At 39.3% G+C, this 14,408-nt stretch overlaps 1 protein-coding gene across 1 annotated transcript; it reads right to left on the reverse strand.

The window, feature by feature from the left end:
* Nucleotides 1-52: 52 nt before the first annotated feature.
* On the reverse strand, nucleotides 53-10,434 carry LOC145486926 (deoxyribonuclease-1-like). Its single transcript, XM_081465634.1, has 10 exons — nucleotides 10,370-10,434; nucleotides 10,028-10,114; nucleotides 8,925-9,138; nucleotides 8,046-8,134; nucleotides 6,446-6,535; nucleotides 5,165-5,280; nucleotides 4,326-4,593; nucleotides 3,321-3,417; nucleotides 3,044-3,095; nucleotides 53-2,454 (listed from the first exon to the last, which is right to left on the reverse strand). The coding sequence occupies exons 1-10, from the start codon at nucleotides 10,432-10,434 to the stop codon at nucleotides 1,982-1,984; spliced, it is 1,551 nt and encodes a 516-aa protein (XP_081321760.1). The 3' UTR covers nucleotides 53-1,981.
* Nucleotides 10,435-14,408: the final 3,974 nt, after the last annotated feature.

The raw sequence follows: 14,408 nt of genomic DNA on the forward strand, positions 1-14,408 counted from the left end.
AACGCATTTATCTGTAAATAGTTTTACCTATAGCTCGCACAGAGCTTAAGAATTAAACAAACCTCACCCAGAGCTCTTTCTTGCCCATGGAGAAAGGAGCCTGGGTACGAGATTAGATTGAGCCATATCATGTTTGAGAATAAGCTAGAGGTTTAGCTATTAAACTTGAAACTTCTACGTACCAACGCTTGTGTTAAAAAGACTTAATGGGCTTTTGAAGCTTTTCCCCATTACTATTCTCAATCAGACAGGGTGTCAGAGTGCTATGGCTTTGTGTCGTATCTTGGCGATTCCTAGCAACCGAAACAAACGGCCGGGAAAAGGTCTTGGACATTGTGCCCGGGAGGTACTCCCTTATATGGGTTATATAGGTATGGTTTTTCAGCCGCTTTGGTCATAAGTAGGGTATCGATTTTGGCCATTTTGGTCATAATTACACTCTAGTCTTGAATTGGGTATGTTTCATAGAAGAAGCTACTTTTTCATCGATATCGATGAGACCAACAAAAACCCTTCACAAATTATCTTTACCTGCAATTTAACATTGGTAGTAATTGTAAGGCAGGTCTGAAACAGGGTATGGGCGTAAAATAGGGTATCGAATTTTTGGTTGGGTCATAAATGACAGATTTTCGTCTTAAATAGGGTAAGGGATTTGGGAAGCGGACCGCACGCTCCCGGGACATTATAACCCGAAACGGATTGAAGGTGGCGAAATGCCCAGGCCTGGGAACTAGTTCGCAGTATAAAGTAACGCAAGCACAAGTAAACGAAGTTCTCGCTTCACCTTCTGAATAGGCCACTTCTGAGTTGCCCTTTGCCTCTGTGACGAAACGTGTCTTCGTGCAAAACTATTTACATGAAAATGCGTTTCGTCTGGAAGTTCATTATCATGCCAAACAAACTCGTTTTCGGAAGAAAAGTTTTGCGCGAGGACTCGTTTTGAAACAGAGGCGAAGGGCAACTCGGAAAAGGCCTATTCAACCTGACCGGAACTATGAAGCCAGAGACGTCTTAAGGTAATTCCTCTGAAATAAAACTGACAATAGAATTTTGTTCAAACTTTGTCCACTGAATATTTGTCATATGATAACTTCAATTTTGAAATAAAAATGGGGGGTGCCCATGCTCATTAAGGAGCAGTGAGGCATTGAAAATGCCCCATTTTGGCATTATTTAATGCTTATTATAAAAACGCATTCCCAGTAATTGTAAAATCTTTGTGAGCCCAGACTCATAAGAAAACGCATTGAACTACAGTCAATACTTTGTGTCGGACACAAAGAAACATTTTAAGTTTGATTCAGACAGAAAGCTAAATCCTTGATTAAAAATTTGAACCAAATTTCTTGACGTGGTTACCGACTGCAAAATAGAAAAGACCACAGTGTATCTGCTATTTTTCTTATTTATTCAATTTTCAGCAATAGAAATTAGATCAGTCTTTCCTCACGCGAAGCCTATGATTAGTTGATTACAATGACTGGGGAAAAAATTGGGGTGCCCGTGCTCGTTGGTGAGCTAGAGCCATTTTTCAACTGAAAGAGCTTAATATCAAGGCAAATCCGTCATGTTTTCAATATGCGCGTGCACGGTTTATGCATGGACATAAAATAGAAAAGTAAAACATAAATAGACGGACTAGTAGGATACCGTGGAAGACTTTCCTTTATTGGACACACGCCGAGTTTTAGGCGTTATCTATACATTAATGTAACCCATTCAGCTCGAACTTAAGAATTCACGTGCGTGTTAACCTCGCAACCCGTAATACTTCTTTCCTCTAGCTTGTGTTACAGCCGCCCTCCCCGAGAGAACAAAATCATTTCAGGGAAGGCGGTTGTAAAACAGGCTACTGACCCTACCGTGTCCTCCTTTGTAGGGAGGAAAGATTGCGTCACGAGTCTCAGTCTTGAGTGTGTGCGCGTACACGAAAAATTACTTGACAATGGAAATCACTTCTTAGAAGAAGACTCTGTTGTTAAGTCGCTATTATATTTATTTTACACGAGCAGAGTGATGCGCTACAGACGAGCTGAACTCCGCTAATCATTGGAGCCTTAAGATCATTACAACTATCGGAAAGCATCTGGTACGCAGTCTCCGCGCATTCTTGCGCAACACAACTGCCGGGTTGAGAATGTGCTATCTTGAAGATTTTTCTTCTGCTCACAGCCACCTGAGATGCTGAAACTAATGTTGGATAATACCTGCGAAAACTCTCAATGGCACCAACTGCCACTTCAGTTGAACTGGTTACTTTTCCAAGGATTATTTCGTCAATTTTGCCAGTTTCTGTATAGGTAGTCTTCAACGAGAAACCGTTTGACAGAAAAGGGTTTTTCTTAGCAGAGCGCACTGAGAAAATTTTATATTTGGACACCGGCTGAATGCATTCATCCTTGATGGTGATTGTGATCGTCTCTTGAAAGAACTTTTCTTCATATTTATGAGCTTAAAGAAAAAACAATCATTAATAAATAAATTAACCATCTCAGCAATCACCACTCCGTTTCCATTTTTCATCCAGAACCGCTCCGTCCTCTTATTTTTCTTAGTCAACAAACAAACAAAAAATAGTTCAAGCCACGCCTCCTAAGTCCTGTCTCTTTGTTTCCCACCTATTGTGACCTGACCAACCGTTAGAGGATTATTCTTGTTTTAAGATACTCAAATGAAACCCGTCCTACTACGCTTTGTGATTGTTTTAAAACCCTGGCGCCGTCAACCAATCAGATGTAAAATTAAAAACACGCGCAACTCGTTCACCCGCATTTTCCCGCCAGTTTTGTTGGCTTCCAGTCCTTATTGGCTTTTTGTGCGTTCTCTGTGAATGGCCAAATACTAACTATGGTTTAATTTGCTTTTACGATGCGCAATGGAAAAGCGTTCTATAAGCCTTACAAAACCTGACTGGGTTTCATACATGCAGAGAATTTGCTTAAAGAAAGACGAACTGATTTAACAAGGACCTTTGCCTGGAATGGTAAATTATGGGTTTTTTTTGTAAATGCATTATGTTAATCTAAGTTACGATACTTACTAGACTCTTTCATTTTTATTTCAATAGGCCAATGATCGCTCACATCCTTAGCCTGCAACAAATGTCGACAACATCAGTGAGTTCGTGACTTAAATAAACAAGACCAGACTTCACAAATGTCCCCCTCCTAAAGGGGCTATGCCCCATTCCAGATCTAACAGCCTTCTACCCCCAACCAGTCTCTGGATACCGAAAAGGTTACTTTTAAAGAAACGCGAATTTGAGATGGGTTATCCCAAGTGGAAAATCCTCATGCTGTGGGGATAAGAAAGTGTACCTGTTCTTGATTAAGTCCATTAGCGGCGTCATAACGAAACACATTTGCGCTGTCAGCGAAAATCCCTCTTGTCATATTGTGCCCGGCGACCACCATCCTACAGAAAAAAAACCTTTTTAATTCAAGATTTTACAGCGATGGTACTCTGAAATAAACTGCCTTTATGTACCGTCTCAACTCAACAAGTCTATAAAGCCATATAATAATAATAACATTTAACACTTAAACTGCGCTTTTTCCAAAAAAAAATAGTCAATTTCAAAACCAGTTTTCCTCATATATAATAGATGCAAACGCTAGCTGTGAAAAACTTTTAAAACGAAGGCCAAAGAACAGGTAAACTCTTCTCTGTCAACTCCCCTCCAACCAAGCTTCGTTTTTTATTGGCTCGACCTTTCCTAGTCTTTAAACTAAGAAACAGGGGAAGGTAGATAACCATACAAGAAACTAAAGCGGGGAAAAATTACTATTCAATTTGTTAATACTGAAAAGCTGAAAACAAACTTTTGTAGTCCTCTTGCAGTCGAGTAAATAGGCCATTTTCGAGTTGCCTTTTACCTCTGTTTCAAAACGAGTCTTCGCGCGAAACCATTCACATGGAAACGAGTTCCGCCTACAGGTTCATTTTTATACAAATCAAACTCATTTTCATATCAAAGGTTCTTGCACGTAGACTCGTTTTGAAACAGAGGCAACAGGCAACTCGAAAATGGCCTATTATCAAGACAAACAATAGACTGCAAGGCTGATACTACGTGAAAAACCTTTCGAGACACCAACATGACAAGAACCGATAAAGTAGGATCGCAACAGTGGACAGCTGTTTCGCCCTTCTTAGGGCTCGTCAGCACTGTGTAGCGAAGATATGTAACGCCAGCCCAACAGCCAACGCACATAAATTGCAAAATGACCCGTTCACTATATCAAGTTCCGTACTTTGAACTCACTTGCGCCCCGAAACACGCGTTGCCACATCACGTGTTTCGGGGCGCAAGGATTATACACCTGTCATACGGGCAATCAGAATTTGACACGGTGGTATCCAGTTGATCAGAAAACAGCCAATAAAATCGTCTGTCCTTTGCGAGTCTTATCCCCTTCCATGCGGACTTGGTTACGTAACTGCAGCCGGCGTTGAAGTCACCTAGGATGATGACGTCATTCAAGTTCCATCGTTGTACAATGTCGTCATAAACGTCAACCAGACGATCGATTTCGGAGACTGCTTGTGATGGAGATGTGTGCATGGCGGCCATTGCAAAGTTCGTAACATCTAAAAGAAAGACAAAGAATGATTTAAAGCTAACATTGAGGACTTTAGTGAGTCGCGTTTTAAAATTCCTTGTATAATACTCTCTGACTTTTCCCTTATTTTCTTATGGGGTAGATAATATTTTTGACAATCCAACACGTCCGTCATTTAACTACCATTGCAAAATGCAAATCCACTAAACATAACAACAAAATCCACCACTCAAAATTTGCAAAGTTTTACTGACAGCCCAGCAGCCAGCTGCACAATATCGCCAACCCAAAAGGACTCGAATCCTTGGGAGCTTTCTGGGTGCACATCTCGTTCAGGATCCGTCGCCTTGCCTTTTGGGTGACTCACCAACACCTTTGCAACATCTGGGAGTACCTTTATTCAGAATCACGCCCTCGATAGTGAGAGACTTTGCTAAGCAGCCAGGTACACGTGGCGCCTTGCTGACGTAACAACGTTCTGACTACTTACCAGGCTTACATGGGAATACAGCGTGATGTTTTGTTTGGCTACTGGAAACTCTATGATAGTTCTACGTTTTTCCAAAAGTAAGGAACGCGTTAATTAAAGGACAACTTACACGTGCTGTGTGCCTTGAAGCGCACAGTGAATGGCTCACGTTGGAATTTATCCATGTTTGTGCTTTCGTCACCATCATCAAAGACATAGTTATCTTGAAGAGTCATCTTGTCTTTCCTAATGACGACAATGAAACTGGTTTTAAAATACATATATGTTATCTAACCAGCGTGACGTCCGTATTAGAAAAATATTGGTCCAGTTCTTTTTTTTTTTTTTCAGGTTTTAGACCGAGCCGCAGACGGGTTCCATAAACTTGCTAAAAAAGAACGGAGATTTTAGCAGATTGAAAGGAGCCATTATAATAAATACTTAAAAGTATTTATTGTAATGGCTCTTTTCAATCTGCTCATAAATTGATTCGTCTCCCCATTCGGTGAACGCGCGGGCGAAAGGTAAGCATTTATGTACGTTTGAAGGAGAAAAGGTTTTAAGGAGCAAAGATTTCTACTTAACAAAACAAACTGCTTATTTAATGCAATCAATTAAAAAAGCAAATCCCCGAAATTAATTTGTAAGCGGTTCATCTCAGCGGTCCCGTAATGCAAAATTCGGACCGCTAACGGAACTTATCAGAATTCTCCTAAATTTATCGCGGACCCGTTCAGCCATATTATAAAGCTTTTTATTGCATGTTTAAGAGAGCTGAGAAGTTCAGCTACTCGAAATACTTTTGTTGCCGGTCAATTAAGACTCTCTTACAATCATAAACTTGTCTAATAATTGTAATATCTTATTACTCAATCGTGATCGGAACAGTACTGAGAGAGCATCGGCCCTTGGTCGTTATTGCACTGGTTCCATTCTATCAAGACCTGTAGTCGATATTCACCCGAAACCCATGTGCTTGGTTAGTAGGATATATTTAGGGAGCTTTTAGGCAAAAGATTGCGCTTAAATTAACCTTGAAACTTAACAGTGCCTGATAAGAAATGCCGAATGACAAAGACTGAAAATAGAATATGTAACCTTTTTGTAAAATAAAAAATGTAACCTTCCTGAAAATAGAAATGTTTCTTTTAAAATGCTCTAGAAAATGATAAATAATTCTTTCCATCCTTCCCTCCATTCAATTTGTAGAAGTACAGGGTAAGGGTGTGGCTAGCGTGATTCTATGTTGGTCCAGATTGCTCGCGGTCACGGCGCCGTTGGGGATTGGAGAGAGTGCGTGGCCGCGTGTGGTCTGGACCGTCTGAGAATCAGTCTGGTGTGTGGCCTGTCGGATGTGCAATCCTTGCTCTTTGTTGTTGCACGCATCACGGCTTCTGTTGCTGATATGTACCTGTAGAAGTATGCATACTGTTCCTTACTAGCTGTCCTGCCCAGCCTGAAACTCAACGCCATCTTGTAGATGCCAGGTGGAGACGAAAACCTGCCGTGAAACAGGAAACAATCATAAATATAGCTGGTCACTTACGCCTACTGAACATAAATTTAAGAAATGTTTCCCGCAGCTTTTGTCCCAGTTATTCTGCGGTACAAGTTGCACTAAAACGGCGTGCTCGCGATATTTCTATTGTTCTTCCTGCGAGGCGGTCAACTGGTTTCTACTTTTTTCAGCAAGTGTGACAATGCTAAAAAAACACTTATGGCAATTGTCAACTTGAAATTGATAAAGGAAATCAACCATCGTAACGGACGTTTTGAACATGAGCCCTGAGTCAGAGGAAATTTGCTTTGGTGTTCCACATTGTGAAGTATATATGAAATTATTCATATCTGAACTGCGGTTGTAGATGAAAGTGAAGAATGATCATCGCAGTAAATTTTCCAATTTAAGCAATTGGAAAGAAGAAGCCTGAAAAAAAATCAGGGCTTCAACAGGATTCGAACCCGTGACCTCCGCGATACCGGTGCGATGCTCTACCAACTGAGCTATGAAGCTACACATTGGAAAATTTACGGGCGTCTTCGGACTTGAATGGGCGGAGACCTTCTTGCACGAAAAAATTAAGCAATGCCCGAATGTGTGAGTGTTGAAATCGGGATGCAAACGCACTCAAATTGTGTGAAAAACGAAAACGTTCTCAAAGATAGTTATATTGAAAGCTTGCATACTCAATGACCTCTATGAACAGTCTCAATCGAGTAAAATCTAAAACTTATTAAAAGAAAAAGTTCTTCCTTTCATGGCGTTCGTTCAGCGATCTGCAGTTCAGCAACAGAGACATTTGTGTTTCAAGATGCATTGTTTGGACGACCGTTACAGAAGCTATCCTATATTCGAGACGAGCGTCTCGACATACTCGAGACGTTCAAAGAACAACATGAGGCATTGCTAGAAGTCCTTCAAGCCTTCCATGAATTCAGAAGCCACGTCAATATGATGGTAAACGACATGGACTTACTAGAGAAACACCTCCAAAGAATTATTCAAGAAAGAAATTAAAAAACCCCACGGTTAAGACATTCCATGCAAACGGCTCTTATCAGGGCTTCCATGCACAAAAACAAAAGTCTTCGTCTTAGTTAGCTTTGATTCGTGTCCTTGTTTTGTTGATAGAAAATTGGGAAAGGAAATAATATCCTTATCGTGGATATCCACGATACACATTTGAGCGACTTGTAGCTAACAAAAAAACCTCAGGTCACTTGACGGCCTACAGACTCCCGGTCGGGCGTCTAATCACGCAGAGATTCATAAAAAAGTAGAAACTTTTTTTACGAGTTTTGAAAATCACGCCAACAGATTATTTTGTAATGCTTTCTCTCAAGTGTCGTTGCCCGAATCATGAGCGTTTTGCCCGAAAAAATGCGTAATTTCCGTGCCCCCCCCCCCCCCCCCTCGGCCCCAGCTCGTACGCCTATGCTCCTCTTTCTTTTTAGACGGCTTCATCGCCTGCTTATGACAGGGGTCTGGAGACAAGTAAGCATCAGTTTACCTGTTAACACTCGCTAGTAGCTCGTTGATTGGTTGGTCGTCAATGGAACGAATTTCCTGGATCAATATGATATCATACCTCAAAATAACCTGGAACAAAAATTACAGTAAAATTTAAATTACACTAAAATTTAAATCTCCTTTTTGAACCATAGCCAGAAACACCAAGTTTGACTGATCATTGAAGCACTGAACTGGATTTCAACATATGTATTTATACTGCCCACACATGCACATCTATCAAATTTAAATTGTTAACAAGTTTTTCGTTTTCAGCGATAACAATCACTAATGAACTCAAGGGCATAACATTAAGAAAACCTTCATATGTTTTCACGTATCACAAAAACTCCGAATCAGTTCCTTGTCTTTGCTCTTGTAAGCTTATTCTGTTTTACGGTGATCAAATTAAACTTCTCTTCGAATGACTTCCGGTAAGATTTCTAGCAAGCAATGCGCCGATTGTGAATCCAAAGTCGTCATAAATCCAGAAAAAGATTTCTTAGTGCACACGTAGTCTTAGACTAGGTTTTCACTAGAGGGTATTTTTCCGTATTCATCAATCTTTTTTTTATCGTATTTGAATTCGCCGTCAGTCATTCCCTCGTGCACTGAAAGGGCATTCAGATTCCCAACCGTTTTTTAAATTATTTTCGGTAAAACACGGTTAAACTCGACCAACCTTTACTGATTGATCCAAGCAGGCCGCAAGGCCGTTATTATAGTTTTCAATCTTTCGCGCAAATGTAGTTTGTTTTCATAAATCTAGACTAATTCTGAAAGACATTTTTTGTAGCCAAATATATAGGGCAAAGACGTTATCCAAGCTATAGAGTAAACACACGGAGTAGATACTCGTCGTAGCAGTTCCAAGACCTACCTTAATCAAAACGTCTTTAACCATCTGGTTTTCCATTTTCTTTGCTCCAAATATTTGAACATTGAAAGATGCTATTTTCAAGGCGTTTCCTCCTCGTCTGCTGTCAAGAAGTGTTTTGCTAAGATCAAACAAAAGAAAAGAAGTAATTAACAGGAACGAGCACTGAACATCTTGAATAGGTTTACTGTACTCCACTCCACTCCGCTCCACTCCACTTCACGCCACTCCATGCCACGCCACGCCACGCAACGCGACTCCACTCCACTCCACTCCATGCCAATCCATTCCACCCCTCTCTACTCTTCTCTACTCTCGTCTCCTCTCCTCTCCTCTCTTCTCCTCTCCTCTCCTCTGCTCTCCTCTCCTCTACTTTCCTCTCCTTTTCTCTCCTCTACCCTTCTCTACTCTGCTCTACTCTACTCTACTCTACTCTACTCTACTCTACTCTACTCTACTCTACTCTACTCTAATTTAAGTCAGCTCAATTCTATATCTAATTAGTTGAAAAAATTTTGAATTGAGCAAGGTTTACGAAAGACTTTGAATCTGCTTTTTCCTTTTTTGTCTTAATCGATAGTTTCCTCGTAATTTCGTCTACAAATAATTATTTTAAAGATAACAGTAGGTAAAGAAATATATTGCAAAAAAAAGGTTTGATTAGTAGATAAAAGACATCAGATTGAAACAGATGTACATTAATTTGAAAGTCAATAACAGAACACCATTTACAAGGCAGTCTTTCTTTTACTGCAGATACCAAAAGTCCCCTATTTATCAACAAATGTGTAGCCGAGGCAAACATAGTTTCTTGCAAAGCAGTGCCTTACAAAACACAGAGAGCACATGAAGGCGGCGAATTAGAACAGTTTCTGCCAAAAAAGAAAAAGAGATTTCGAAAAAAAAGAGAAAGAAAAGAAATTTAATGCACTATAAAATTCAATGGATAATAAACGAGTGTAGCAAAAGATGTTTGGCGCAGCTGTTTCTAGCAATATACAATGCAACTTTTCTCAGGTCACCGGTGGCGGAGTCGCTTTTGCTTAAAAACAGTACAACAATATCCGGTTCGCGAGCTGATTTCAAACCTTTTGAAACCCACTTACCATAACACTGATAAGACTCCAAAAGCCAGCAAGGCCAATAACATCGTGTTATACATATTCAGTCCAGAGATAGCTTGCAATGATGATCTACAGCAAAGGATAAAATCCATAAGTAGAATAAACAATTCAGCAGCAGAGTTCGCCCGATGGACAAACCCCTTTTCATTGATAAATCTTTTGCGTAAATATGACGATCACCGTGAATTTGGGATAGTTTTTGAGACGTGTTTTTAAATGAGGGGGCAGTCACCAACTCATCTCTCTCCGCTAGTTGATTCTCTTTCTCGTGCTTTAGGATGGCACAAATGCAACAGTGAAATGCTTGCTAGTGCACTGACTTACAGTCCACTGGAAAAACCGCAACCAAGCATAGCCGCTTCGCTGAAAATTTCAAGTTTCATGGACATTAATACAAGACAGAAAAATCGCAATTCTGAACCACTTTCAAATGACACTTAAAGATCCCACAACCCATAAACCTTTGTATATAAAAAAGACCACTGTTTGTAATGCTTGACGTGACCCAAAAATTTTCAGCTACTGCAACAAGAATTGTTAACCAATGTTTGCGTGCTTTATTTGCTATCATTCAACACAACTTATCTAGTAGGGACGTAGAGTTGAGCTGATATCGTGATCATGAAACAGTCCAACTTCACATTTTCTTAAGTAGACGCAAGCTATAAACCGATCGAGAAGGTGTAATGGTCGTACCAAACGCCAACCATCAAAACTTGTCCCGTACAGAATAAACTACTACTGTACACAAAGTGTTTACAACGTACACGCATGTAGATACTTCTAGTTCCTAGGATTCGGAAATACTTACATTGCTAGTGGAACACGCTTTTGAGAGAATGACAGACAACTAATTTAAAACCGCTAGGGACGATATCAGGTTGCGGCGTGTGAACAGAAGGGCTTACTAGAAACTTCAAACAATCCCCGCCAACTGTCACATGATAATTATAGATATAAGTATCAGTATAATTTGCATCATGTTCACTTTATCAATCATAGTTACAAAATGTAAATTTTTTAATTAGCGTTTAACGTAAAAACATTCAACCTTTTAAGACGCTGTTCAATTTATTTTAACTTAGCTACATCTCAAAGATCGAGAGTTGTTCTTTAGATAATTAACTGAGAAACATTTCATGCAGTTTTCTTGGTTCAAATGCAACATCACGTTAAACCACATCACATACTGGACCGCGAAATTTGAATTTTGTTGACAAGCTATGCAAATAACAACTTGAATACTTGGCGCAGTTCAGCGAAATAAGAGCAACTATGTATAAATATAACGTATACTGGATTTTCATATCTAATTATTTTGTTTCGAGAAAAAAAAAACCATTATTAATCCCCCGATTCCGTCTCGGGGTCTTCGAACTTCGAACTTCGAATTTTTGTTTCTGTCTAAATAGAGATAAAGAATAAATGATAGTGAGTTATACAAAAGTTCTGTGTGTTTCTATAGGTCGCCGACTCAATCAGTATTCACCATTTTTTTTTAATTTCACTCCCTTTTATCTCTAACAGCTCGTATTATACGTAAAGGTGTCAGTGAATGTATTATCCCAGCCAGTTTAGAGATGCGAAAAGTGAGTTTACTCCTTAAATACCAATTGTTAAGTTTGCAGTCCATAGGAGTGTTTTCACAGTATATTTGTAACGTATCAACAGTAAGTACTTTAATGTAACAAGCTACTACAGTCTGTAACGTCCTTGACTTTCAAGTAACTGTTTCAGCTGTTTGCGTATTGGCAATCCTAAAGACATAAATTGGTACCAAATAATAAGCTGTATTATTAAACACTCTCTGTAAAGGTAATATGACTGAAGTCCGGATTGGTTGAAGCGGTCTTGTAGAAAACCGTTGTAACACTTTGTTTTGCCTTCTAACTGAGTTTCAGGAGTGCCAATGAAAAAGATTGTTATGAAATCATCATACATTTTTGAGTTGAAAACGGCCAATTAAAAGTTTAGCCATAGTTAAACAGCAACCTGGCATAATTGGCCCCAACTGAATACAAATGCTAATGGTTTGCATTGAATAAGGTGATAATAAGGCAACTCATTTTACAACATTAATTGAAGAACATTAAGTATGCCATGAGCACATCTATGAGCCCATGGCATTCGATAAAACTTCTCAAGTGACTCTATACCTCATCTCTAAAATGACTTTTGGTCAGGAATCCGTAGCGACAAACCAGAAAAACTATTTATCTTCTTAAAACCAATTTAAACCCAAACTTAATTTTGGCGGTAGTTACCCCTCATACATAGTTGCACCACTTTTGATCATGGTACTGAGCATTTTTTTCTTTGTCTCCTTTGTTTCGGCAGGAATGCACGATTGAAAACAATTTCAAGGCAAGTACTCTATGAATTCCTTATGTTTTGGAATTGTTTTTTTGTTTGATGGTTACGCGGGACAGATGGAAAGTTACTTAATTTCAGAACCGCTAGTTGTGTCATAAACGAATTGACCATGTTGACAATTGTTCAGGCACACTGAAATCTTGTTCACAACTGTACATCGGAAAGCTAAACTTAAAGATATTAAGTTAAGTAGGATTTGTTTGTTCGCGCAAAACATTAAAAAACTCTAGAGCTGAATTCCGATGGAAGAATAAAAATCAGTAGATTGAACGGTTTATGGCATAACTCAAGTTTCTGTTGAAAAAGTTTTCCGTTTAGAATTGAAGAAATGGGAGAATAGCGCTTGTGAAACTGATTACTCTATGCGCATTTCGGCTTTAACGCGTGAGCAAATATGAGCTCTGACCAAATGTTCGTCAAGAGAAAATTGCTTTCCTGTCCGATCTTACAGCTGAAAAACACTTTTCTGGCGATTTCGGATGCAAATAGTTTCTTAGCAAAGGCTTGCCCTAAATATGCTTAAGTATAACCCAAAAATTATATCAAAATTCCCAAACAGTTGATATAAGCTTACGGAACTTCCCAAGTTTATCGCAAATTATTTTAAAATAAGCTTCTGCATCATTATCCAATCAGAGAATCGTGTCATCCAGGAAAGGGCCGGAAGTTCTCGAAACGCAGTGAGTGTTAACCATTTTATTTTCTCTTCGTAAGCAAAACATTTGCATCACCACTCAAGAAGGAGTTGAGGATTTGCACTGAAGATAGCATCGGAAGTAGAGCATGGAAAATCTGATAGTTAAAGATGTTCTCGTTAATGTAGACCTAATTGATTGCAATATTCATAACGCAGATGACTTGCCTGTAAGTCGTCTTGTTTAATAGGCCACATTCGATATATCAACATTTTAACATGGCTCCGAGGCTTTTAGGACAAACTTCTATGTTTGGTGGTGTTCTCTTTGTATCCAAGTCTCTTTTGGGAATTGAAAGACAAAGGAAACTTAAAAAATTTGCAATTTTGTCCCGAAAGCCTCGGATCGATGTTAGAATATTGATACATCGAACGTGGCCTATTGGACCATTTCTGAGTTGCCTGTTGCCTCTGTGTCAAAACGAGTCTTATTGCGAAACCATTCATATGAAAATGTGTCCCGCCTACAGGTTCATTTTCACGAAAATCAAACTTATTTTCATAAGAAAGGTTTTGCACGAGGCCTCGTTTTGAAACAGAGGCACAAGGTACACTCGGAAATGGCCTATTATCAAGAAGTGGCCTCTCGTTCACGGATTGACCGAGGTAAGATAAAGAAGCCTAGGAACTAGCCAAGCAAATATTATATCATCGAAGAACCAAACCCGAAAACCGAATGCTGAAAAGGGAATAAACGAAAACCGCAACAGACAGCAAACCGAAAAACTGGACATTTTTAGTTCAAAAACCGAAAAATCGATCTAGAAAATGACCAAAAACCGTAAAACCGAAAAAAAAAAAAGTAATCACAATTGTTTAAAATAGACAAATGAAGGACCTCTCCAACGGGAAGGGACGGAGAACTCGGGACTTACTGTCATGGCAATGTACCTAGTCCCTAGATTTCAATTAGCAAATCAAAAATCAAAAGAATTACAATGAAACATTTCTAAATTAATGCATGGCAAGATTTGCAAAATTTACGTCCTGTTGTCCCAAATAATCTATTAGAACTTACACTGAGAGGACTGCATGCGTTTCAGATTCGAATCTATGTAAGAAACACAGTATGTCTCAAATTTACAGTTAGATTCAGCTTTATTATACTCCTGGTTGTTTGTTGTTGTGGAGGGGTCTGGGTTTTGAGCTCTGGCCGGCCGCTCTGGCTGGGGTTATTTGCGTTACATTGCGTTATGTTATTGGGGCAAGACATTTTGCTCTCACAATACCTCTCGCCACCCTATATGATAATGCTGAAAAAAGGTTTCAGTTTTTTTTTTCAACATCTTCTCTATC

Source organism: Orbicella franksi, chromosome 5 (genome assembly GCF_964199315.1).
Source record: "Orbicella franksi chromosome 5, jaOrbFran1.1, whole genome shotgun sequence".
Taxonomy (NCBI): Eukaryota; Metazoa; Cnidaria; class Anthozoa; order Scleractinia; family Merulinidae; genus Orbicella; species Orbicella franksi.

Bases quoted from the DNA above. Each gene is read 5' to 3' on its own strand.
- LOC145486926 (XM_081465634.1), bottom strand. From the start codon at position 10,434: ATGTCCATGAAACTTGAAATTTTCAGCGAAGCGGCTATGCTTGGTTGC. The intron at 8,135-8,924 runs GTAGGTCTTGGA...TTTTTGTTCCAG, and splicing joins TTAAAGACGTTTTGATTAAG to GTTATTTTGAGGTATGATAT. The intron at 6,536-8,045 runs GTAAACTGATGC...GTTTCACGGCAG, and splicing joins CTACTAGCGAGTGTTAACAG to GTTTTCGTCTCCACCTGGCA.